Source organism: Rhinatrema bivittatum, chromosome 2 (genome assembly GCF_901001135.1).
Source record: "Rhinatrema bivittatum chromosome 2, aRhiBiv1.1, whole genome shotgun sequence".
Lineage (NCBI taxonomy): Eukaryota > Metazoa > Chordata > Amphibia > Gymnophiona > Rhinatrematidae > Rhinatrema > Rhinatrema bivittatum.
The window spans coordinates 690,080,548-690,107,776 of record NC_042616.1 but is presented as its reverse complement, the minus strand read 5'-3'; the positions used below and the strand labels follow the sequence as shown (position 1 = coordinate 690,107,776).

The window sequence follows — 27,229 nt, the reverse complement described above, 5'->3', positions numbered from 1 at the left end:
TGTAAAAGAGGATATTCACAAACTGTCCTACAGAAAAAAATGTAATTCATCATGGCTCCAAAAAGATCTATGAGCCATGCAGGAGGAGAACCTGCTATAGATAGTCCAATAATTTCTTCTGTTCCACCCACATATCTCACGAAAATCACCAATTCACTCAAATCCATACGTGCTTTTAATTTGCTTCTGGCAGCCGTTAAGCTCTAATATATTATACTGCAGGAATAACTCCAGACTGGAGCATGTAGGAGAGCAAATTAAATTCTTTCAAAAATGAAAGTCTTGCTGGCATAAACCCTTTTGTTTAAAAACACCCTGAAATATTTTTCAAGCTTCCTCTGAAATTTTTCCTAAAAACCACACTTTTAAAAGGACAATGTTGGCTTTTCTGTCTACCCTCATATCTATATTATACTACAGAATGTGTATAGCATTTCTCTTACCTTATTCTATGTTTATTTGCCTTGAAGTTACAATTCTATTTAATCTCACACACTCATATAGTACCACTGCACACATGCACCCACTTGCAGACTAAGGGGTAGATTTTCAAAGGGTTATGCACATAAGATACGCGCGTAACCCCCAAAAACCTACCCCTCTGAGTGCCGAGGCTATTTTGCATAGAGTGACAGCATTCCAAGAAAGGGAATGCAGTCTGCTTGATGGATTTTCTGATAGTTCAGCAAATTGTACCATCACAAACAGTCTGAAACCAGTAAATGAACTCCTCAGGGGCATAGCCACAGGTGGGCCTGGATGGGCAGGGGCCCACCCAATTTGTGCCCAGGCCTACCCACCCGGAAGAGACTGTTGGAGTGATGCTGTGAAAAGGAAGGCCAGAGCTGCATGGCCACCTCAGGATCCCATCCCCACGGCGGTAGAAGTAGGACTTTGTGCGGCTTGTGACTAACTAAAAGGCTCTGCGTACATATGGATGAGAATGGAAACTTGAATGTGTGTATGTGGTTAAGAATGGAAGCTTGTGTGTATGTATGGCTGAGAATGGGAGCATGAAAATGTGTGTGTGTGTGTGTGTGTGTGTGTGTGTGTGTGTGTGTGTGTGTGTGTGATTGAGAATGGAAACTTGAATGTGTGTATGGGCATTAGAATGGGAGCTTGAATGTGTATGTGTGGGTGAGAATGGGAGCTTAAATGTGTGTATGTGGGTGAGAATGGAAGTGTATGTGGGAGCCTGGGTGTGTATGTGTGGGTGAGAATGGGAGTTTGAATGTGTGTATGTGGGTGAGAATGGGAGCCTGGGTGTTCGTCTATGTATATAAGAATGGGAACCTGGGTGTGGGTCTTTGTGTGCATAAAAATGAGAGCCTGGGGGGAGGTGAGAGAGTGAGAGATTGTATGTGTAAAGGAGTATGTGTGTGTGTGTGTGTGTGTGTGTATGTGTGTGTGTGAAAGGGAAGAAGACAGTAGGAGAAGAGAGATATTGAAAAGGAATTAGGAAATGAGCATCAAGAGAAAAATAGGAAAAAGAGACCAGGATCAACTGATTGGAAAAATACAAAGATCAGACAACAAAGGTAAAAAAAGTAATTATTTTGAGATTTTAGAAATTTGAATATGCCATCTTTGGGAATGTGCATTTCTTATATTTTTGTATTTTGCTCTTTCTTCTGTACTCCACTGCTCAGAGTCTGGTTTCTCAGGCTTTCTATTTTGGTTTTGTCTGTATGTTTCTGTTTCTAATTTGTAGTCTCTTTATTTTTATATTAGGTAAAGGTTGGACTCTGCTTTGCCTATGTGTACCTGACTGAATTCTGCTCGCATGTAGTTTCTCTGTAGTAATCCAGATTGTTTTGTTATTTCAGTAGGTGATGTATTAATGTTCTAGGGCCTGGTTAGTATTTGCATTGCTTCTTTTTCATAAGGTTGCTGTTATTTGAATCCTGAGAGTCAGTGCTGTGACTGTATGGTATGGCAAGGTTCTAGAAGTCTCTTTCTTTGCAGGAGTTTGTCTTTCTTCACAAAATAGCAATGAGGAATATTTTTTGCTGAGGTGACACTGGAATTTGAATATTTTTTTTTCATGTTAGGTGTGATGTGAATTGTCCTAACTCTCCTCCAAACTTGTTCTGATGATTAATGATATTTTATTGTAGCTATGAAGATTGCTGGCTTTCTGCAAAGAGGATTCATGAAAGAATACATTAATTTTTTATTTATTACATGATTGGATTTGATTGTATGTTTTCTTTGCTTTTCACGTGATGTGCTTTTATAAACTGCAATAAATAGAAAATAAATTAATATAGATGAATAAGTTATTTTTAATGCTAAGTGCTTGAAATAATTGAGGTAAAATATTTTAAAGCTTGATGCATGAAGCAAAATGGCTGTTGCAAACTACTTTGAAAGCTGTTGTAGTGGGCAATATATTGCATTATTTATTAATAAGATTATATGCCTGCAGCCCACCCATGTTAACCTTGTGCCCACCCAAAAAATCTATTCTGGCTACGCCACCTGACCTACTCAGGATAGAGACAAAGAAAATGACAGCAGATAAAGAGTGCCAGCCTAGTCTTCATATTTACTGTTCATGTTGCAATGCCTCAGATTCTGCTTAATCCCTGACTTTATTCTCACCTCACTGCAGCTAAGGATCCTTTGTGCTTTCTCCAAAGCTTTCTTCAATTCTCCTCCATCTCCATGCTATTCTGTATAACCACCATCCTTAAAAGTTTAGGGGCCGATGCAATACAGTGTGCTCAGCCGAGTGCACTGTTTAACCCGCTGTCCGACGCAGGTTAAATAGGCGCTAATCCACCACCTAATGCAATAGGGGATTAGCGCCTATTTAACGCGCGTCCGACACGGAGTAAATGAGTTAGCGCTCATCACTTGCAAATGCATGTGAATGAGGCTATTATTCATTCACTCCAAATGCAAAAAAATAAATGTGCGTCTCAGATGCACATTTATTTCTCAGATAATAACGCCTACCTGGAGCAGGCATTAATAGCTGAGTGCACTGAAAAAAAGTACAGAAAAGCAGAAAAAACTGCTTTTCTGTACTTTTTCTAAAGTTAAAAAAAAAAGAAAAAAAACTTCTGCCGACCGCTTTGAAGACTGATGCCGATATGCTTGGCGTCGGTTTTCATAACCGGCCGGCTGCAGTTATGAAAACCGATGCTGAGTTTATCGGCATCAGTGTTCATAACCGGCAGACCGCCCATAACCACGGGATCGCGTTAGCAAGGAAGCGCTAAGGTCGCGCTAGCGACCTTAGTGCCTCTTTGCTAGCGTGGCCCCCTAATTTGTTTATTGCTTGGCTCCCCCCTTGTGTGCGCCATGCTTGTGCTAAGAAAGCGGGCGCTGAAAAAGTCAGCGCCCACTTTCCGCAAATTTTATTGCATCGGCCCTTTAATTTGTACAGACTTTTCACCTTCCCAAACAATTTTACCGTGTATGATTCTCAGAATTCAAACTGGTACCCTCAGACTTCACCAGGCCACAGGGCTGAGCCCTAAGATTGTGCTAGAGTATTATGCCTAGGCCTCCAATTTTACAATTTTATTTTTTATTTATTAAATCCTATTTCTTTCATGCTTTTCTTCAGACTACCCAATGTAAATTAAAATAGAACTTATAAAACATAAAGGAGTAATTTTCAAAGAGTTACTTATGGGTTGCACGTATAAAATTAGCACATATGCAAGTGGCATGGACGCCGGAATATGCTATTTTATAAACCCCAAGATTACCCATGTTTTTGCAGTATTGCACATAAATATGAACAGGGGGAAAAGGACTGGTTTACGGGCATTCCAGGTCAGGGTTCAGAAACACCACTGTTTATCCAAAGATTACAAAAGTGGTATACACTCATACATTACTGAAATAGTCTTACATTTGCTAAATGATTTGCCCAATTGTCTGTAGTTTTTGAGTAGACAAAATTGGAATGTCCTTTTTGTAATAAATAATAAATGCTTGTTGGTTTTTAGAATTTGATCGCTCACAAGGCCATCCTGTTAGCTAGGAGTCATGGCCTTGCTCGCAGTCACTTAGCACCATACCCATTCCACGCAATCTCTCATGTTGAGGTTGACGTTGCAAGCTTGTTGCCGCTTTTATACTACTTTATTGGTTATATGTCACATATGCTGTGGTAACATCAGAAGCATACATTGCACGTGCATTTCTTCTCTGGTGCGCCCCTCTTGCCAATTCTCGAATGCGGGAATGAACACCATTTTGTTGTTAATATTGCAGTTAATTTTCTAAGCTTCTTTGTACATTGTATGAATGCCAAACTTCACATTTCACTTCAAAACACATTGAAGTGAATCCTAAGACCCGCATGCAGGCGCATATGTGCATTTATTTGCCAGCGCACGCACATGGACACAGCAATTTTATTACATATGTGCGTATACTCGCACATGTTAGAAAATTGGCTATGTGCGTACATGTGCGCACAATTTTATATTGTTGTGCCCACGTGCATGCAAATGCCGCCTCGAGGAAATGTGGAAAAAAAGATTTTCATTTACAAAAAAGCAGGGGAGTAACTTGCTTGTTGCGGCGGTTACTACCCCAAACCAAATAAGACTGATACTTCACTTTCAATGCATATCCAGCATAGCTCTCTGCTTCAACGGCAGGGGGGAAAGACTGATTCTTCACTTTCAATGCATATCCAGCATAGCTCTCTGCTTCAACAGCAGGGGGAAAGAGGAAAAGAGGATTTATATTCAGGCAACAACCAACAAGGACTGAATTACATAGTCTGGGTAAACAAATAATCATGGGTATAGTTTGCTTGTTACAGCGGTTACTACCCTGAATCAATTAAGCCTGATACTTCACTTGAAATACATATCCAGCGCAGCTCATTGCTTCAACGGCAGGGGGGATAAAGAAAAGAGGATTTATATTCAGACAGCAACCAACAAGGACTGAATTGCACAGGCTGGGTAAACAAATAAGCGTGGGAGTAGCTTGCTTATTGCAGCTGTTACTACTCCTAACCAATTAAGCTAGATACTTCATTTAGATGCAGCTCCAGCACTGCTCTCTACATCAATGGTGGGGGTGGAAGGTAACTAGAACCAAAAAGTTACTAATAAGGGCCAAGAGTAACAGATAAGTATGAGAAAAAAAAATAAGTGTGAAAGCTTGCTGGGCAGACTGGATGGGTCGTTTGATATTCTTCTGCCGTCATTTCTGTTTCTATGTTTCTATAAGTGGGGAGAATTTTAATAGGCAAGTGCACCAATGCAATAGCCCTTTTTCTCAATTCGCTCCCAGTTCATCCCAATAAAGGAGAGGACTTCCTAATCCACTTAGCTAACTTGCCTCCCTTCTACCCTATTAGCCCCAACCCTTAAAACCCCACTGACAAGCCTATTTTTTTCTTGCATGACTTATACGCCGTCCATAGCAGAAGTAAAGTTATGCGGTAGGGGACCCAGCGCGCACAGACTTCATGGTGCAATCCTGGCCCACCCATGTCTACCCATGATCTGCCTAGACCACACCCATACCCCGCCCCTTTTTGTGCAAAAACGTTTTATGCGTGTACTAGGAAATATGCACGTACTCGCATGGTTTTTAAAATCCATGCGGTGTGCACCGGGCCAAGTCACAAGCGTATCTCCTGCCTTTGGCTTGCATAGGGCTTTTAAAATTGACCAGACTGTACACATTTTTCCACCTTCCTCAAGCCCCACATTGTTTGAGCACCAACTATGTAACCTCTTTTTTTGGAGGTTTGTTCCTCCTGAGGGCATACAACTAATTGATTTCTTCAGGGCTGCTTTGGATAACCATTCCATCCCATGTTGAATCTTAATCCCTGGATGGGGGAATTCTTTTTGTGGGGGGAAGCTCTCGTTATGGCCCAGATGATGAGAAAAGGTTGCTAGTGAATGTGTAGTCATTTGATGCTTCTGATGAGGTGAGAGGCTGTAATAACTCAGACAGGACCAGGGCTGGGTGCTAAATAAAGTTTACTGATTGATACTTATAAATTAAAGTCCATTATCCAGAAGTGTGAATTTACATCTGTCTGATGGTACAGGTATTATTCTGTGTAGGTAGGTGTCCTTTTACCAAACCTCTGCGTGGAGCCCATGGTAATTTTATATGCGTAAACTCTCCCAGCGGATGTGCGGGAAATCCTAGTGGAGGTGTCCCCAACTGTTCTGAAAAATCCTACCTTTGAATATCTTCTTCTCAGACGCCCAGCCTGTCCTGGTCTTTTGGTGTTAGAGATCCAGATGGGGGCTCCTGCTCTAATTCTTCCTTCCTTAATGATTCTTTCATCCTTATTGTCTGATCTTTCTGGGGAACTTTTCTTGGGGAAAAGTTAGTGGAATCAGGCAAGTTCTCCCCTCTGAAATCCCAGTGAAGAAGGGGAATCCAAAACCTCCCCACTCTTCTTAAGTCCCAAAAATATCTTAAAGCTTAAACTGGATATCTCTTCTGCCTTCACTGTCTCTTGCAGCAGGATCCATCACTGGTGCTTGCCCGCCTAGGGTTTAGAGTAGGCTCACAGGTCTTTCATCCTTTGGTGAGAGCCCTTTTCCCCTAAAGGGTATCAGGCTTGAAAGTCTATCTCTCTGTAAATTAGAAGAAGACCCTAAGGCAGGGAGTACATTTGGAGCTGTCACTTCTAAATAAACTCTTTTGGGTGAAGCTGGGAGGCCGCACCAGAGTGCAGAAAAAATACATCTTCCTCAAACTGAACCCCACGGTGTATTAAAATGGCTGGGCTAAATAGTCTTCAGGCATCCAATCCAGACTCTCCAGGTGGGAGGGACTGAGGGATATGGGTGGCTCCTTACAAAACGTGTTCTAATGACAGGGACAGGGACATCTAGTGGCCAGACTGGGCAGGATTGCCACATGTGTATAAATATCTGTATACATTTTTATAAAATAGATGGAGAAACTACACATCTTCCTGCATTACAAATATACAAGTGTACTGAAACATGCTTGCAAACGTTTTGGGGCAGAATTACTGCCACAGTTTATAAAATGCTAGCATAAATCTTTGTGGGCTCATTTACGCACATAATTAGTGGATTGTGGAGACTTTTGAATGTTGAGCTCAAACTCACAAGACTGTATAAATAAAACAAAACATGTGCTACATCTTACCAAGGGTTACATAAGAAAGTAAGATATGCCATACTGGGTCAGACCAAGGATCCATCACACCCAGAATCCTGTTTCTAACAGTGGCTAGTCCAAGTCACAAGTACCTGGAGAGTACCAAAATATTAAATAGATCTCAAGCTACTATTCTTTATTGATTAATAGCAGTTTATGGATTTTTCCTCTAGGTATCCAAACCTTTTTTAAACCAAGTTACACAAACAGCCATAACCACATCATCTGGCAATGAATTCCAGAGCTTAACTATACGCAGAGAAAAATAATTTTCTTTGATTTGTTTTAAATGAGCTACTTGCTAACTTCATGGAGTGCCCCCTATTATCTGAGAGAATAAATAACAGATTTAAATTAACCTGTTCAAGTACTTTCATGATTTTGTAGACCTCTATCATATCCCCCCACAGTCGTCTCTTCTCCAAACTGAACAGCCCTAACCTTTTTAGCCTTTCCTCATAGGGAAGACATTCCATGCCCCTTATCATATAACAGCCAATGGTTGTTCAGTTGGTGAACAAATTGAAATCAAGAGAAATGTGTTCCCAAATTAAATGGTTAAGTAGAACAAACCTATTTCATGTGTATAGGAGAGGATTTGGGGGATATTTATCTTGATTTCTAAAAGTAGGACTTGGTTATCTAGCCTGACTATTGTCTTGTTTGCTGTTTAGTGCTGAAAGGTGGGCCGCTTACAGGAATTTACAGACTGAGTGAGTTCCACTTTCACTGGGGCCTCTCAGATGATTCTGGCTCGGAGCACACAGTGGATGGAGTGAAGCATGCAGCAGAGGTATGAGCTCTTCAAAAGAGCGGTAAATAGTCTGCAGTTTTTGAAATATTAAATGAAGACTGAGACAGTTTGCCCATTTATCTACTTGTTCATTTGTTTGCATTATTTTTTTGGAAAATGATATAACAATGTCATTCCATAAGCAAAGTAACTGTATAGCAGTAATATGAAGTAATCTTAGCTGGGTAATTTCAGCTAGTTATTCAGTGGCTTAAAGATTTGCTAACTATCCCTGGAGAGGGAGAGGGAGAGAGAGAGAGACTTTATAAGGCTCTCATATGTCAACTATTTATACCACTGTAGGAGGGTCAATTAGTAACTCAAGGTGAAGTTTTGGTAGTGGTCTGGGGTTTTGGAGTCAGTTTTACATTCACAGTGAGACGAATGAACAGCACAGTACATATCAGTGAACATTTGATGTGATTTGGAATGTGGAAAGGTACACAAAGATGAGATTTGTCCAAAATACTCTCGCCCTAGCTTGATGAACTCTCTGTCTAGATGCTATCAACCTAGGGTATACAAGATTGTACATACTGTTTGATGGTGTCTCAGAACACTCATGGGTAGGGGTATTTTTATCATTTGAAATTATTAGTTCAAATAAATTATGTCACCATGCCAGTTAATCAGCTTTTTCAGCATAGTATCATTGGATTGGGATTTTTAATGGAACAGCTTCCCCGTGGAAGAGACAAGGACAGTATCAATACTCATGAAAGCATGTGACAAGAACATAGGATTTCTGAAGAAGAAGGGATTGTAAAGCTGAGCAGATGTCCATGGGCAGATGTGGATGAGCCATATGGTCTTTATCTGCTGTCATGTTCTATATTTCTTACCACTTGCTTTTATCAAACTCATGCTCAAGGCAAGTTACAATTCAGATACAGGAGGTAAGTCCCTATCCCAGGGAGGGCTTACAATTGGTACTTGAAGCAATGGAGGACAAAGTGACTTGCCCAAGGTCATAAGGAGCAAAGGTGGAGGAAGTATGATTTGAACCCTGCCTTCTTGGTTCTCAACCCACCTCTTTAACCACTAGGTTACTACTACATTACTCATAATATAACATAATGACTGTTATGATGACACACACAAACACGTACATGTGATGGAAGTAGAATAACCAATAGGTAAGTATTGCCATAAGTATTTCTATGGCATCTGTACAGAATGAGGAATACTCGCTTTTCTTACTGTTTACTTATAACATCATACATTTTAGAATTACTGGTACTTGAATATCTTACCATTCCATTTTTTAACATCTTTGACTTGAGAGAATTTTTTTCTCTTTTGCATTATTTTTTTACAGCTCCATGTAGTTCACTGGAATGCAGACAAATACAGCAGCTCTGCCGATGCCTCAAGACATCCTGATGGTTGGGCCATTCTCGGGGCCTTTGTGAAGGTCAGTGCCACGGCAACGTTTCTTGATTTCCTTTCTCATTATGTTACTGGAAGACTCTGATTTCTGCTTGTTTCATTGCCAAATTCATGATGTCCTTACTGTTGTGTAAATATTGACATTCTGTTAGTTCAACATTTTTGGTAAATTTATTTCTTCAGAACATATCAATGCAAAATATTTTAAAATTAGAGATTTTATTGTTACAATTCCTGGCCATGGCTGGCAGCCCCTACCTCCTGATGCCGCCCCGACCTCGGCCCTCCTCACCTCGGCTGCAGCAGGCAGCCTGCATCACAGTCCTGCTGTCTTCCGGCCACCCTGCTCAACCCTGGACAGTCCTCTCCTGTTGCCTCCCATCCGCGGCAGGAGAACACCGCCACGCTGACCTTGCTGCCGCCACCTTCTTCCTTGGCCCCTGCTCCTAGGCTCGCGCACTCGCACCTCTGTCGAGGATTTAAAGGGGCCACGGTAGGAAAAGCTCCCACGGCTCCTAGTGATGATGTCAGTGGTCCTGGGTATATAAGGCAAGCTCTGACAGTCAGAGCTTGCCTTGGCAAAAGGTCTCCTCGCTGTCGTCTGCCAGAGTTCCTGAGTTGCTGTTTCTGTTCCTGCGTCCGCCTCCAGTTCCTGTTCCTGCTCCGTATTCCCAGCTCCAGTTCCTGCATTCCAGTCCCTGCATTCCAGTTCCTGTTCCTTTGCTCCTCTTCCCTCGGATGGACCTTGGCTCTTGACCCAGATTGCTCCTTGACCTTGTCTCCTGCTGCCTGCCTCTGACCTCTGGAACGAATCTGTCTTTGTCTTCTGCTGCCTGCCTTGGACCACCAGCTCCTGGTTGCCGCCTGCCTCGTCTGGCCATGTTACACGGGATCATCCACACAGAGGCCCACCTAAGACCAGCAGGCCCCGGCACCTAAGGGCTCAACCTGCGGGGACCATGAGCTGGTAGTGGCGAAGCTCCTGCTGACCTCTGCTTCCCGTCCAGCCGTGCCTCCCGATGGTGGGGACCTGTGGGGGTCTCCACCACAGGTAGCGCCAACACCACCTCGGGCCAAAGGTCCACGCTCACAACATTTATTGTAGATAGCTTATGATGAAGGAAGCAGGATGATATGCAAAATGTAACAGGAAGTGAATTAATCTCTATAATGAAACTGAATATTAGTTGTATTTATTTATATATAATCTCTTATATACAGCACACTCAGAGACCTGACTGGTGTGGTGTACAATAAAATATAAAATAACAAAAATTTACAATAAAACTTTAAAACAAAATCCTAAAATAAACAGTGATAATCCATCTGCCCTACTCATGCTGCACAGACTCACAGGCAAGGATCCTGTCAGTTTCCTACAAGCAGCCAGTCAGATGTACCGTTAGCATGGAGAAGAAACAGATTAATAAATGTGGGTGTTTGGTCTCCCCATGTGGAAGAGAGTCATTGGTAGGTTCCTTTGCTATATAAAGCCAGATCACCATTCTAGAGTGTGGAATTTTTAGTTTTTTTGCAGAGACAGCATGCCTTGGATGTCCTCTGATTTTCCAGTTTGAGTTAATGCCTCCATGGAGCTTCTTTTATTTGGATGGGAGTTTCCTTCCATCCTCCTAGTCCAGTTTTTATTTTTTGTTTGAAATATTTTTATTCATAACTGCCCAATACACCATCCATTGCATTTCCAGATTAGATCAAGATACCATACCTTAAAGTTTCCACCAACCAAATGGGTTAGACAACTAAAGTACTTATAGTTTCACATGTAAGTTTGCAATGTATGTTATTATTTCCCTATGTAACCATTTAACATGAAGCTTCTAAACTTATTAACAATTTAATAGTTTAACAGTCTAGCAAACTCCCCCCACACCCACCTTGATATTTATTTACTCATAATAAAATCGTACATTTGATACATAGTCTAATGGTTTCCTCTTCTCTGGTAACAAAGATTTTATTCTCAACGTATTCATGAGTAACCTCATTGGCCCCTGATTTCTGTCTGTATTAAGGCCCACCTCATTCCTCAAATGGGCTGGAAAGGTTCTAATATATGGGTTCCATATTTGTCTTGTCAAGAACTGCAATTTCTTGGATCCTCCTTTTGCTGTTTGCCTATCCAATAAGGGCAATTCCAGAGATAACACGAGCAAGTACTACACTTAGCACAAATTATATAGAACACCACAAGTGCAGAAAATATTTTATAGTCCCTACAACTTCCAATGTGTTTTTATTTCATCACTTAATCATTTGTATCCAAGAGGCAACTCCACTGTTATAATGATGCAAGTTAAATCGGGTCCCCTGACATGGACCCGCATTTCGCCGAGGCTGCGTAGGGAGGGACATGAGATTCAGAACAAATCAGTATATTTCAAGATTAGATTTGACAGGGAGAGTCGGGGGACTCGATTTAACTTGCATCATTATAACAGTGGAGTTGCCGCTTGGATATGAATGATGAAGTGATGAAATAACACATTGGAAGTTGTATGGACTATAAAATATTTTCTGCACTTGTCGTGTTCTATATGCCTATCCAATAAGAACATATCTAAAAAGGATGCATTCTACTGTGATCTTGCTTTTCTCCTCTAGCCAATTAAGCAAGATAAGCTGAAGAACAATTAAACAGCCTTTAAGAAGTAGGAGTTTATTTGCTAATTTCAGGTTGATTTTCATTTCAATATGACCTAATAGGCAAAAGGCAGCAGACCAGTATTCTATCGGGACCTGCAGATTTATAAAGTAGTCTCGTAAAGATTGCCATAACTGCTATATAACTGTGCATTCCCAGTGACAATGCTTTACTGATGCTGCTGGCTGAGGACATTTTAGAAATTTGTCACAGTTTGCTATTTTTGCAGCATAAACCTTTCTCAGCCAAAATATGATTCGAAGTAAATGTGAAAATGGATTTCCCAAACAGCCACATATTTCATTGCATGTCTGGTCAGAAGATCACAATCTAACATGTCATCTTCTATTAACCTATAAGAAGTCTCAAGACCAAACCAGAGCTAAACTCTCATAAATTGCATAATTGCTAGTATTATGTAAAAATTTATACAACCGTGCAGTGGAAACGTTTTCCCACAAATGTATTCAAAAGCCATTTGAATGTGCCGTTGGTTAACTCCTTACTCATGGTAGCCAATGAATTAATATAGCTGCTTATTTGCATGTAGACAAGATAGTCCCTAAATGCAAGTTTTGGATACAATAATCAAACATATGCACTGTCCTAGTGTTACGCGTCCTGTCCATTCTAGGTCCGCGCCTGGGCCTGCTCACTTTGCTCCTGTACTAATGGCTCCCGGGCTATCCTCTCCTGCGGCCGCTGCCAGCACCACCCGTCCGCGGCATACTGCAGCGACATCCACTAGGCCCTTCACCTCGGGCCTAGCTCCACGCCGGGACGTGGCGTCCTTTCCGGCGCCAGCCCTGCCCCCAGATACACGCACGCGGACTGCCCGGCCCTTTAAAGGGCCAAGGGCGGGAACCAGCTCCGCGGCGCAACCTGATGATGTCACCTGACTCGAGTATATAAGTGAGGCCCTGTTCCCTAGGACCTCGCCTTGGCAATCGGGTCGACACCGTTGGTGTAGTAGTTTGCCTAACTGTTTGTTCCAGCGTTTCCTTGTTCCAGTGTCTCCTTGTTCCAGTGTCTCCTTGTTCCAGCGTCTCCTTGTTCCTGAGTCTCCGTGTGTTCCTGCCTTCCTACTCAGGTAGTACCTCTACGGACTGATCTTTGGTACTGACCTCTGCCTGCCTGACCATTCTCTCATCTGCTGTCTGGAACTGACCTCTGCCTGCCTGACCATTCTCTCGTCTGCTGCCTGGAACTGACCTCTGCCTGCCTGACCATCCTCTTCATCTACCACCTGGAACTGACCCTCGCTTGCCTTGACTATGCTCGGACTGACCTTGATTACGATCCCTGCTTTGGCTGACCACTTCTGGATGGATACTCTGGCTCTGACCCTTGCGCTTCACTCAGACACTCTCTTCTGGCCTACTGTGACTATCAGACCAACCTGCTTGGAATCCATCTGCTGTTTTCACCCAACTAGACCTGCAGGCACTGCCTGCCTCGCCCGGAGCACCTTCCTGAACTGTCACCTCCCTGAGGTCTCCAGAGCCTCCAGTTTGGGTCTAATCCATCCTCTCCTCATCATCCATGCACCCTTGCTTGTGGTGGGCACACCCCTCCGCTACCTCTCCAGGAGACCATCTGAGGCCCACCTAAGTTCTGGCGGTCCAGTACCCAAGGGCTCAACCTGCGGAAACCCCGGACTGTTATTGATGAAGCTCCAGCTAGCCTCTGTCTCTTTGTGTGCTCCGCTTCCTGGTGGCAGGCGCTCTCTGGGTCCAACCAATCCTGCACCAGGCCAAGGGTCCACCTCCAGCGCAACACCTAGTTTGCAGATTAACAACGTTTTGTACTGTTGCTACCCCATAATTGTGTAAAATTGGAAATTTTTATGGCATCCGTCAAGTAAGAATCGCAGATTATCTATAAGTGGAATACAATTAGACACATGCCAACCCATTCCCAAATGTCTCCTTTCATGGCTCCAGCATGTTCTCATTGCACTTGCTAATCATGAATTTAAAATGAAAGGTGGTAGTTCCTTAATTTTTGCATGAATTAAATAAGATAAATTAAATGGTTTCATTTTATTTATTTTAGCATGGATTCACCATTCTTTCGCAGAATGGTGAATCCAGTGAAAATGGGGGGTGGGGGGGGGCGAAGGAGGGGGACAGGCCTGCGAAAGCCGGCAGTCATTGCACCACCGCGGTGTTATCGCTGCCATCTTTCGCACCCAATAGCGCCACCGTGAAAGGTGGTGCTATAGGGCACACTACTGGCGACGATAACGTGGCTTACCTTATTGCTGCCAGCGAAGACATTGCAGAGGCCGCTCCGACTCCTCCCCTCACCACCCCGACTCCACCCCTAGCAAGCTATCCCGCGCAATAAGTAACTTTTCGCGTGGGATAGCAGCTTATCACACGCAATAAGCTTTACAAAATGATCCCCCTAGTTAGTTAGTTATTTTATATACCGTTGTTCCAAGTGAATATCACAACGGTTTACAAAAGTAACATTCATCTTTGGGTCATTACATAAATTGGTGTAACACAATTCGGTAAAATTTCATGAACTCTCATTCCAAACTAGTAATCAAATTTTCAGGTCTTGTCCCAACCATTCTCTCAGTATTTTTAGTAGACCCGCTATATTGGAAAAACCTAAGTCCGAGAACCCCTATCCCATCTTTTGGAGCTAATAATGTGGTGAAATTTAAACGTGCTCTGCTCAACTTCCAGAAAAACTTAAGAGCATATCTTTTGCAGTAGCTTCAGATCCTTTCTTCACATCATAAAGGGCATCATTTGCAATGTATAAAGCACCTTAGGTACCAATATCATTTTAACTAAGGCAATCCGGCCAGAAAGTGAAAGTGGAAAGTGTTCCACACTTGCCAATTTTTGTCAAAATTCATTTATGAGGGGTTTAATATTATGTTTATGTCAACACTATGTGTCCTTATGTATTTTCATGCCTAAATATTTAATAGTTTCCAAGGCCTATATCAAAAGAAAGACAGGTCAGTTTCGTTTTAGCGTCACTGCAATATCCATAGCTTCTGATTTTGTTAAATTCAGCTTAAGGCTTGAAAAGCTTCCAAATATAGAGATATGTTCTAATTTAGTGGGAGAGTTGATCAAGCATTAACCAAAGTCATCAGCATGTCATCTGCAAACAACATCATTTTTAACTCCTGACTCCCTGTAAGTATACAAAATGTTGGCATCTTCTTTAATTTTATGAATTAAGGGTTCCAGTAAAATAATTTATAACAGCAGTGATGGTGGGCAACCCAGTCTAGTTCCTCTTTCTAACCAAAGGCTACTTGTGTTGGATCTATTAATGCATATAAAGGCTCTAGGATCCTTTTACAGAACCAGAACAGCGTCCAAGATGAAATCTATGAACCCAAATGTCCCCAGTGCCTGAAACAGATATTCCCATTCCACCCTATCAAAAGCCTTTTCAGCATCAAAGCTGATCAGGATAGGGTCCGCTATTTGAAGTTTATTTCAGTACTCAAGAGCCAATAGTAGCCGCCTTAGGTTAGAAACTGGTTTTCTTCCAAATATAAAACCCATTTGTTCTTGGGAGATCAGCAGCAGCATAATATGTTTGAGCCAGTTGGCTAGAATTTTAGCATATATTTTTAAGTCCTGGTTCAACAAAGAGATTGATCAGTAGGATCCTGGATCCATTGGCTCCCTCCCTGGCTTCGACAACACTATTATTGTTGCTTCTGACATAGATTTCAGGACATCACAAAGAAGCTAAGAATTTAGCTAGCGGGATTTGTAGATGTTTATAAAACAATGAATTCAGACCATCTGGGCATGGAGACTTATGAAGCTTCAGGTCCTTAATGACACATCTAACTTCCTATTCAGTAAATGGTCTATTCAGTGTTTCTGATTGCTCTTTCAATAGTTCTAGTACCTCCAATGTATGAAGAAATTGCTTTTGATTCTCTAGATTAGAGCATTCAATTTTATAGAGATTTTGATAATAATTTTTCAAAACTTCTCCTTTATCCTTCATCAAGTTAGCGAATGATCCATCTTTCCTTTCGATGCTACTAATGAATTTAGACTGATTTTGAGCTTTGGTGAAACCAGCTAGCATATGACCTGGCTTATTTCCATGTAAAAATAGTTTGTTTATATATAAACATTACTCCCTTGGTTTTTTGATGCAACAGGGCATTAAGCTTGCATTGTGCCTCAATACATTTCTCCTTCTAGTCAGCTGCATTGCTACAATCCTACTAGCCTTTGAAATAGCATATTTGTTTAGTAGGCATTAAGATTGTTTTGCTCCTCTGTCTTTTCTTGTATGCTACATAACTGATTATTCTCCCCCTAAGGACTACTTTTGCCATTTCCCAATGTTGGCCATTAGCTTTCTCAAACAATTCCCACTTTTTCCCTAAATAAGTTTGGACATCTTGCTCTAAGCTCAGCCACTCTGGCATCTACCATTGGGAAGCATTAAATGTCCTGATTGGCTGCCACATAGAGCAGTATACCGGACAATGATCTGAAATTATTAAATTCCCTTGTAATGTTTTGATGTGAGCAATAATAAACATATATTACAAAAAAAAAATTCCCTATTTCTGCAGTTCCTAGCTCATTAAATAAAGACCTAGATATCAAAATGTAATCCATTCTAGACTTTGAGGGGTAGGCTTGGGCATTGTCAGTAAAGTCTCATTTTCTGGATGGAGTGTTCTCCAAATATCTGTAAGAGGAAGGTTTTCATACAAAAAAGGGATCCCTTTCCCTTTACCCAGTTTCAAAGGTGTCACTGCTGAGAATCTGTCCAAACAAGGATCCAAAACACAATTCAAATCCCCACTGAGTATTATAGGTCTTTCCCCCCAAATCCGTTATTCCTTGGACCAGTGTAGTAAACAAAGAATTGTTATACTGATTTGGAGTGAATATTCATGCCAATATTATTCCTTTTTCCATATAGTGTGACTTTAATCAAAATAATCCTCCCATCTGGGTCCAACTTTCAGCTTAAAAGAAACTCTCTTGTGAATTCATCTAGCTACCCCATTTCGTTTGGATGTGCCTGAAGCAAATTGAACCTGATTAAAACAATGCTTCCTTAATTTTTTTTTTTATATTCACTAGCTATCATATGTGTTTCTTGCAGGAAAATAATGTCACTCTGTGATCAACGAATATGTGTTAGTACTTTCTCTCTTTTTATAGGGGAGCCCATTCCCATGATATTCTATGCTATAAATTTCACATTTGCACCCATGTCACTTCTTTAAATGCATTTACTTCCAGGAGATCCCTTGAAATACTTAAGTTGAACCTTTTAAGACAACAAGGTTACGCCCTTCTTTTAACAATAATAATAAAAATAAAATAAAATAAAATTCCCCCACCCTTTCCCCACTCCCCACCCCGTCCCAACCCTCCTCTTCCCAGCTCTATCTCCTCCATATTTAGAAGTTTCCTTTGTACTGCCTTACACTTTATGTGGAGAACTGGAGCCCTTAAGATGCATTCAGGTGCCATCTCCTTTCTGACTGTTGGGAATCCCAATGCATAAAAATGTTTTAATTATCTGAGTAGTCTCTCATGCAGGTTAAACTCCTTCTGAAAATCTAGATAGTATATTGTCTGGCTCACCCTTATCCGCATGTTTATCAACACTTTCAAAAAAACTCCACTCGGGCTCGGCGCGCACAAGGTGCACATGTGTGCACCCCTTTGCGGGCACCGACCCTGGATTTTATAACATGCGCACAGGAGTGCGCGCATGTTATAAAATCGGGTGTACATTTGTGCACGCTGGGTAGCACGCACAAATGTACCCTGTGCGCGTAATATTTCAAATCGGCCCCAGTGCATTTTGACTTCTTGATTAAAGGATCGATTCTCTGGTAATCATATGACTGCCTTTCGATAGAGTTACACTCTATATTTTACTGGGATGATGGCAATATGATGGCAGGAGATCAAGGAGTGAAAAATGTAAATACCATGCAGGAAGCTATTTGTGAACATTCTGGAAGAGAGGCTGGATGTTGCAGTTGAAGTAGTGCTGATAATTGCTTCTTTTTGATTTCGATTTTGTAAGGCAAGATTTCCCTTTTCTAAAGCCATGTTGGCTCTTTCTCATTAAGCCATGTCTAGCCATATGGCCAGTAATTTTGCTTTTAAAAATAGCTTCTACCATTTAGACCAACATTGCATCAGACTCACCAGTCAACAGCTTTCTGATCATTCTTGAGACATTTTAAAATATTGCTGTTACATCGGCCACCCTCCAGTTTTCAGGTACTCTGACTGCTTTTAATAACAGATTATTTATTACTAGTAAAGATCTGCAATTTAATATTTCAATTCTTGTAGAATGCTGGGTGAATACCATCAAGTTCTGGTGATTTGTCATTCTGTCAAGTGAATTTTCAAAGGAATTACATATGTAAATGTAGCATACTATTGTATCAATTTTCAAAAGCCATTTATCTATGTTAAGTGCACGTAACATGGGTAAAACCTATTGACAATTCAATGGCATATACTGTAGCAATTTTCAAAAGCCTAGCATTTACATGCTTAAAACCCAGTTTTAAGCATTTACAATCTTTTGAAAATTTCCTCCTTTAGTTTGTCAATTTGCTGTATTATGTCTTCCATTTTTGCAGCAGTTTGCTTCAGTTTTTCTGAATCAGTGTCATAAAAGAACAATGTGGATATCTCCCTAACATCCTCCTCAGTAAAGACCAAAGCAAAGAATTAATTTAGTTTTTCTGCTATGACCTGATCCAACCGACTCCATCACAAGTTTCTTATTTTGAGTGTACTTGAAAAATGTGTTATTATACATGCTTCTTTTCCAATTTTCTGGTCTGCCTTGTTAATGTTTGGCATCTAACTTGCCAGTACATGTGCTCTTTCTTATTTTCCTTATTTGTATCTGCTTTACATTTTCTGAAAGATTTCATTTTGTATTTAATTGCCTCTTTTACCTCACCATTTAACCATTCTATCATTTGGTTGGTCTTCCTTTGACATTTTTTAATTCATGGAATATATTTTATAAGGATGTCCAATATGATATTTTCAAACAATATCCACACCTCATGCAAACTTTTCTCTATGTATCCACACCTTTTAGTTTTTTCTAATTTCCTCATTTTATTAGAATTTCCCTTTTTAAAGTTAAATGCATCTTCAATGTCCTCCCTCCAGTGATTATGTCAAATATGATTGCATTATGACCTTACGACCTTAAAAGCTTGATGCAGCTGTTCTGCTTCTCTCCTCATTAGCTTTGCCATTCCAGGTAGATGAGCATGTAACTTTCTATAACTAGTCCAACATCCAGACCTCAGATTTCTTTTATGGTATGGTTCCCCCATTCCTGGTATTACCAGTGTCTCCTTTGTTTGTTCTGAGCGAGCTTTGGTTTTAGTTACTACTACCTTTATTGGTAGGCTATTCTAGGTACCTACCATGTTCATTTAAAAAAAACTATTTCCTCATATTGCTTCTCAACGTCCTTCCCTCCAATATCATAATATATCCCCGTTTCCTTGAATTTCTTCTTTTTATAGAGAATGCCAGCTTCTTGTACTTCATTGAGTTTTATGAAAATTGATTGATTTTAGAAAGCAAAGGTAATGTGTGACCAAAATGTGGTTTACTATATATCCAGAAATGTGTTAATTTTCTTGGTTAGTAAACTACTATGTATCTGTAAAAGGAAAATAAAATATTCTTTGCTAAATATGTAATAAAAGACAGGTGTTATAAAATGTAAATCAAATTGATTGACTGTAATACCATGTATTAAGGGATTGCAGGAAACAGGATTAGAAATTAAATATGATAGCTTTTTATGGCCTCATAAGGATTCCAAAAAGTTAGATATTATTTCTCTTGTGCTGGATTATTATGATAATTTAAACAGAAATGTTATGTATGGAAGATATGGTATTCACAATAACAACATCATTTCTTATAATTTATTGCTATTTACAGTATATACCTACTGTTTCTCGCAGAACCCTCAGGGAAAATATACTATTTTTTTAGGAGTTGCCAGGCTGTATTGTGGAATTCAGCAACAGGAATTCTTCTGTGTGTTGGCTTTGCAGAACATCTTCTTCCTAACCTTCTTTCTTCTGTACATATATATATATATATATATATATATATATATATATATATATGTCCACTGGCCTCTGGTCTCTCTGTAATGATCTGTGGAGCATGCTGGTCTCTTTGAATCTTTTGATCTAGCTTCGGTTCTACATATCCGTCTTCATCTTGTTCTTCTAGTCTCCATCTATGTCTGTGTGAATCAATCTTCTGCAAGTCTCTGTCAATAGGGTTGCAGAAAGGTTGGTCACATGTTGTAAGGTCCCATAGCAAGTCATTGGTTGAGATAGTTTATCGATGGGTGAGGGGCAGGAGAGGTAAGATATAATTTTACCAATTGTTCAGCATGGGCAGCAAAAGGTAAGACAAGTCTTAGCTGGCTTTTGGGGTGGATATTGTTTAGCCTTCAGTTGATTATTCAATTGACTGGCTCTCTAGCAGGCTGATACAGTATGGAAGTGCTATAAAAGCGCATCCATTTTTGGCACCTGCTCTTTGAACACACGCTCAGCCCCCTCTCCTGGGCACTTGATATAGAATGCAAATGAGGGGTCGTGCTAAAAGGAGGCACTAGGGACAAGTGCGTGCCCCTAGCACCTCCTTGGCCCAGGGGAGGTGGCTGTTGGTGGGTTTGGAAAGCGGATGCTCAAGTTTATGAGGGTCCATTTTCCTAACCGGTGCACAGCCATGGGTTAAGAAAACGGACGCTTGTAAAATTGAGCATCCATTTTCCTAACCTGATTCGCTGGCACATTTTTTAAAATTTCTTTTTAATCTTGTTCTTTTACCTTTAATTTCCTCCCACTTAATATCACTACAATTTTAAGTGAGAGGATGTTCACTTTTTCAGGCTACTCAGAAATCAGTACCTGTCCTTAATTTCTGAGCATAAAGGGGCAGATTTTAAATACTTGCGCGAGCGCGTACTTTTGTTCGCGCAGCAGGCGCGAACAAAAGTACGCTGGATTTTATAAGATGCATGCGTAGCCGCGCGTATCTTATAAAATCCGGGGTCGGCGCGCGCAAAGGGGTGCACATTTGTGCAACCTGCGCGCGCCGAGCCCAGCGTGCGCTGCCTGTTCACTCCGAGGCCTCTCCGATTTTGGAGCGGCCTCGGAGGGAACTTTCCTTCGCCCTCCCCCCACCTTCCCCTCCCTTCCCTTACCTAACCCACCCCCCCCCCCCGGCCCTATCTAAACCCCCCCTTTACCTTTGTCGGCAAAGTTACGCCTGCTTTCAGCAGGCGTAACTTTGCGCGTGTCGGCCGGCTGCCCCGCTCCATGGTCCGGTCCCGGGGGCTGTTCCGGAGGCCGCGGCCATGCCCCCGGAACGCCCCCGGGCCGAAACCACGCCCACGTCGCCGCCCCCGAAACGCCGCACCCCACCCCCTAAACGCCATGTCATCCCGCCACGCCCCCGCCACGCCCCTGACAGGAAACCCCGGGACTTACGCACGTCCCGGGGCTCTGTGCGCGCCGGCGGCCTATGCAAAATAGACGCGCCGGCGCGCAAGGGCCCTGCGCGCGTAAATCTGGAAGGATTTACGTGAGCAGGGGTTTTAAAATCCGCCCCAAAATGTGCAGCTCAGCCGCACGTTTTCTTCTCTGTATCCTGGGTGAATGACTAATAGCCTCATCAACATGCATTTGCATGTGATGAGAGCTATTAGTTTCATGGGGGTTTGGATGCGCCAATCCCCATATCGTATAAAGGGATGTGGACATGCAGCCAAAACGCACATCCATCTGGGTTAAAAAGTGCTCAGCTGAATGCACTTTACAGTATCAGCCTGTAAGTGAGAACAGTAGGAGGGATGAGACCATATTTTATTTGGTCTTTGTCTTATTCCATTTACAGCTCCAGGTGACAATCCTTTCTTAGAGCTGGTCTCTCTTATCAGGTGGGTGAGTCTATCTGACATTTCTTTGCCTCAGCATTAGGTGGGGAGAGTTACAGTGTCCAATATGTTTTCAGTGCACTTCTTTTCCCCCAGATTATGTCTTAGTATTCCGTTCTCCAATAGTTTATTTGAGTTGGGGATGAATCACAGTATCACAGTTTTTCAGTGTTCATTATTTTCACTATGGCATGCTTCTTCAGCCATCTTTATATCTTAGAACATGCACAATAAATCACTTATCCTAAATATGTAACTATATAAACAAGCTTTATGCTTATGTTGTTAATTTATAAATCTAAACATTGAAGATTAACTCTAGCTTGAATTCCCTAATAATTTATCTTTTTTTATATCTTTTCATATATAGATTGGTGATGCAAACCCTAAGTTGCAGAAAGTCCTTGATGCATTAGACTCTATAAAAACTAGGGTGAGTACTTTAGGTCTTACATAATCTTGACAAAGTGTGGAACTGTCAGAGCAATGAGCAATAAGTCATTCACCTACCTTCAGATTTCTTAAGTTTAAACTGTTACAAATTGAAAAGATAGAAGAATCAAGCTAAGAATTCTACTTTTCCATGGATATCATTATGGTCAGGCCATGGTACCCATAATCTGTAAGAAGTCTTTTATTGTTGTAGAATTCAAGGATGTAGAAGTGACCCTGGGGGTCAATTTTTAAAAACATCTTGGTAGCTAAGTAAGGAGTTAGCCAGTTAGATAAAAACTTTTGAAAAGTCCAGGAGACACTGGAATCACTGACAGTCTATGATCCTCTGCACTTTTAAAAAAGGCTAACTTCAACAGGGAAAAACCACTGTTCTTGGGCTAGTCCTGTAAAGATTTGAGGCCATCAAAGTCTTTCTGTTTACTTTTAGCAAATAAATATCCTCTCAGCACTTGAATAGTACAGAAATGCCTGGCTGGTTGGAAGCCTTTCATGTAATTTCTCTTTAGCTACCTAAAACATTAACACTTGCATAAAGTAGCCGCTTACAAGCAAGAGGGAGAGTGAGAAAGAGCCAGGGCAAGGAGAGTAAAAAAAAACAGAAGGTATAGCATATTGCCAGAAACTAAAGGATTTAGTAGCCACTGCAGTGAAAACCCACATAGGATGTGGTAAGGGATAGGGAGCTAACACAGTGTCCTCCCATGTTAATCTTTGCCCCCCAAAAAATTCAGTTCTGTTCCTGCTGCTGAGTGGCTAAAGTAAGCCACCTAAGTTTCACTAAGTGGTTAACTTTCGATGACCAATTTCTAGTTGGGCCTGGAGGCAGGATTAAGTCAGGGGCAGAACGTTAGGGAGCTAGCTCTAATTTTCAGTGCTAGCTGCCTAATTTGGGTGACCAAATTTAAGTACTGCTATAGCAGGCCTAAATCTGGATGGCCACCCTCCTTTCGTCCTTCCCAACTGTACATTTTTTTAAAAAAGGACCTTAACAGCATCCCATGTCTTCTTCTGTCCAGACTGTAATCTGTAAAAAAAACAAACAAACTGTGTCCCAATGGCCTGATCTCCCCCTCTCTTCCCCTTCTGTATGTGTCCCGTCCCCCCCCAATGGTCAGGACTATGAATTACCCCTGTGCTTGAGGTGAGAATTACCACATGATAAATTATATTTATTAATATGATTTATCTTTGGGTTCATAGCCTGAATGGGGATGAGACAGGGCCCTGGTCACCCTGATACCACAATACCTTGCCCTTCTCAAACAACCTCTCACTTGTGGCACCACAGAACAGATAAAATGATCACACCAGAATAAAACAGTAACTAATCATTTTACTAGTATTATGTAAGTAGACAGTAAATCCAACCAGAACATTAAATGGGAAAAGTAGCAAAGTATAATATCAACTTGCAGTTTTCTTGTTTTATATAAAAAATAACATGGGGTATGGCCTGTAAGCTAGGGAAAAAAACATACTGATATGGATAGTAAAAAAATAGGGAACGTTAATGGAGGAAGGTGGGGGAGAAGGCAGTGAAGTACACAACTTTCAAAAATTGTCTTTACCCCTGAGTATTCAAAAAAGGGGGGAGAAACATATCCACCCCAATGTCACCAGTTTGTAAAGGATGTACCATCTCCCAAACATAAAATTGTATGGAAAAAAACAATTAAGAAAATGAAGAAGTCCCTCTTGATGATGTTGCTAGCTAGATAACAAATCAAATAGATGAGCACTGCAGTGTCTCTGTTATGCCCGTCGGTCGCAGACGGCTGCGACCACTCATGCTAACCTCTTTCTTTTCTGCACCATCGATTCTGGGAAGAATGGCGGCCTCCACCAACCACCGCCGAACTACCTGGCATTCCCAGGACAGCGTGGGCGATGCCGACTGCCATCTTGTTTCAGGAATCACCTAAGCCGTGAGCGTGCATGGGCCACCTTTGTACACGTCATGGTGGGAACCTCGGGGGCGTCCCCTCCAGATGACGTCAACTCGCTGCTGTACTTAAGCTGACTGGCCCTATGCTGCTACGAGTTAGCAAGGACTTCCCTCGTTGCTGAATCCACTCCATCCTTGGACTTCCGGTTCCAGATTTCTCACTTGGCGTTTGAATGCTCTGGGTACCTGCTCCTCGGGGGCCCTTCCACGTTCTTGGCTATCTGCTCCTTGGAGGGGCTTCCTGCCTTGGACTGCTACCTGTCCTGCTTCTCGGGACACTCTCCTGGAACTACCTCTTGTGAGTACTTTACTACGGACTTCAACAATACCAAGCCTTACTGAAATTCTCTACGGTGTACCCCGTACCTTGGGCCACTACCATATCTTCCTCAGTAGGAGTTGCTCTGGTCTTCCCTGTGCTGCAGATTATTGCCACACCATCTACAGGATCCACCACGGGTCCCTGCACCTCAGACTACTTCATCTTCACCGCAGTACAGATATCCTCGGCGTACCCCGCTCTGCAGGGAACTACCAGATCTGCACATCTGAGGTAATTGCTACATTTCTGAAGAGACTTCCTGGAGTACCCCACTCTGCGGGCCACTACCAGATCTTCACATTGGAGGTATCACCCTGGGTATACCCCTCTGCTCTGAACTGTACTTATCTACACCTCCCACTCCGCGGGCTTTACGTTTCCTTCCTTCATAATAAAGTCTCTACCTTACAGCTGTGTCCTACACCACTGAGACCACGCCTACTGACGGTGAGGCTCACAGGGCTCCTCCCTGTGGGCTGAGACACCTCTCACCTCGTCCCAGGGTTCACATTCTTACAAAAACATAACAGTCTCTCTCTCATGAGGAACTTCCCCAAATGGTTTACTTGGTACTAAACAGAAATCTGACCTTGTTTCAGTCACTTACAGAAAGACCACGGTCCACTAGTTTTTATTTCCCTGTAAGGGTTTATGCTTGACATTGACTGAAAAGCTAAAACAATTAAGATGAGATACTGAATTTAGGGACAAAAGGCAAGGAAATAAACCTTCTCCCTCCTCTGCTAAAATACTCTCTGAGCAAAGTTTAGATTACTTAGCCAATTCCTTTAGGAGGGTGATCCATCCATGTGCTCCTGGGCTGGATATCTCTGGAAAGGAAGTCTCACAGCTCTTGGCTCCTCTGTCCCTTGCTGGGATTTTACATGTAACTCAGCTATGAAGCAAGAACATCTATCTATCTCTCTATTTCCTCAGAGCACAGATTTGTCTCTCACTCTCATTAATTAGCTCTTCAGAAGAAGAACTGATTGCTGGGCTGCCAGGTGCACTCCTCTCTTCCTGGATCCAATTCCTGGCCATTCCTACCTCACACACACAGACAAAGCCAGCCAAATTGTGCTTTTTCTACCTTAAATAGTCTCAGCATTCCTTTGGCTTCCACCTCTACTGGCTATATAGTGCTGTTCCTTGGGCAGGATAAACAGTACAGTCCTTTTCACAACTTCTTAACTCTATGAGTACTGGATGCTGTTTCTTGCAGAACATTGGTCATTCACAGGAGAGCACCCAGGGGTTTTTTATGTATTTTTATATTCCTTCACCTTGGTTGTGGTGGTTTGAAGTTTCTGCAGGTTTAAAAACAACTTTTTGATAGGTCCAAAACACATCACTCAGATCCAGATGCAGTTCAGTTCACATTGTAAGGCTCCAACACTTGATAAGCTTGTGGGGGCAAGAACCTGGTTTATAGTAGATTGCCATATATATAACATTTTTAATAGTCTCCACAATCTCCACATATAAATTATTTTAAAAATCACTTGTCATGGGATCCTCGCATGCTCCCTTCCTCTTTCCTGCACATAAACATTTTTTTAATGCCCAGTGATCCTCCCCCCTGCCTTTTTTTCCTCCTGACTATATATATATTTTTTTAAATAGCCTCTAATCCATTTCCCCTCTCTCTTTCCTTTCCTATGGAAAAAATCTTCCTCTAATGAACATAAGAACATAAGATATGCCATACTAGGATGACCAAGGGTCCATCAAGCCCAGTATCTTGTTTCCAACAGTGGTCAATCCAAGTCACAAGTACCTGGCAACCACCCAAACATTAGATAAATCACACGCTACTATTGCTTATTAATTAATAGCAGTTTATGGATTTTTCCTATAGGGACTTATCCAAACCTTTTTTAAACCCAGTTACACTAACTGCCATAACCACAGCCTATGGCAATGAATTTCAGAACTTAACTATGAAAAATAATTTTCTTTGATTTGTTTTAAATGAGCTACTTGCTAATTCATGGAGTGTCCCCTATTATCTGAGAGAATAAATAACTGATTTACATTAACTTGTTCAAGTCCTTCATGATTTTGTAGACTTCTATCATATCCCCCCTCAGTCGTCTCTTCTCCAAACTGAACAGCCCTAACTTCCTTAGCCTTTCCTCTTAGGGCAGCCGTTCCATGCCCCTTATTATTTTGGTCATCCTTCTCAGCACTTTCTCCAATGCAACTATATCTTTTTTTGGATGTGGCAACCAGAATTGCCCACAGTATTCAAGTTGCGATCTCACTATGTAGCGATACAGAGGCATTATGACATCCATCGTTTCATTTACAATTCCCTTCCTAATGATTCCTAACATTCTGTTTGCTTTTTTGATCGCCACAGCACACTGAGCCAAAGATTTCGAACTATTATCCACAATGATGCATAGATCTCTTTCCTAGATGAAACTCCTAATATACATTGTGTGACTAAAGCAGGGATTATTTTTCCCTATATGCATCACTTTGCACTTGTCCACATTAAATTTCATCTGCCATTTGAAAGCCCAATCT

The 27,229-nt window shown here is 41.6% G+C and overlaps 1 protein-coding gene across 2 annotated transcripts in view; it reads left to right on the top strand.

Annotated features, from left to right (window-relative positions):
• LOC115085498 (carbonic anhydrase 1-like) overlaps window positions 1-27,229 on the top strand; it is a 61,732-nt gene that overhangs the window by 8,360 nt on the left and 26,143 nt on the right. Inside the window, exons 3-5 of one of the 2 annotated variants that reach the window (XM_029591598.1) lie at window positions 7,815-7,933; window positions 9,252-9,347; window positions 22,345-22,407. In XM_029591598.1, coding sequence (XP_029447458.1) covers window positions 7,815-7,933; window positions 9,252-9,347; window positions 22,345-22,407 — 278 coding nt within the window. The remainder of the gene's footprint in view (window positions 1-7,814; window positions 7,934-9,251; window positions 9,348-22,344; window positions 22,408-27,229) is intronic. The other variant, XM_029591599.1, reaches the window with a different exon arrangement.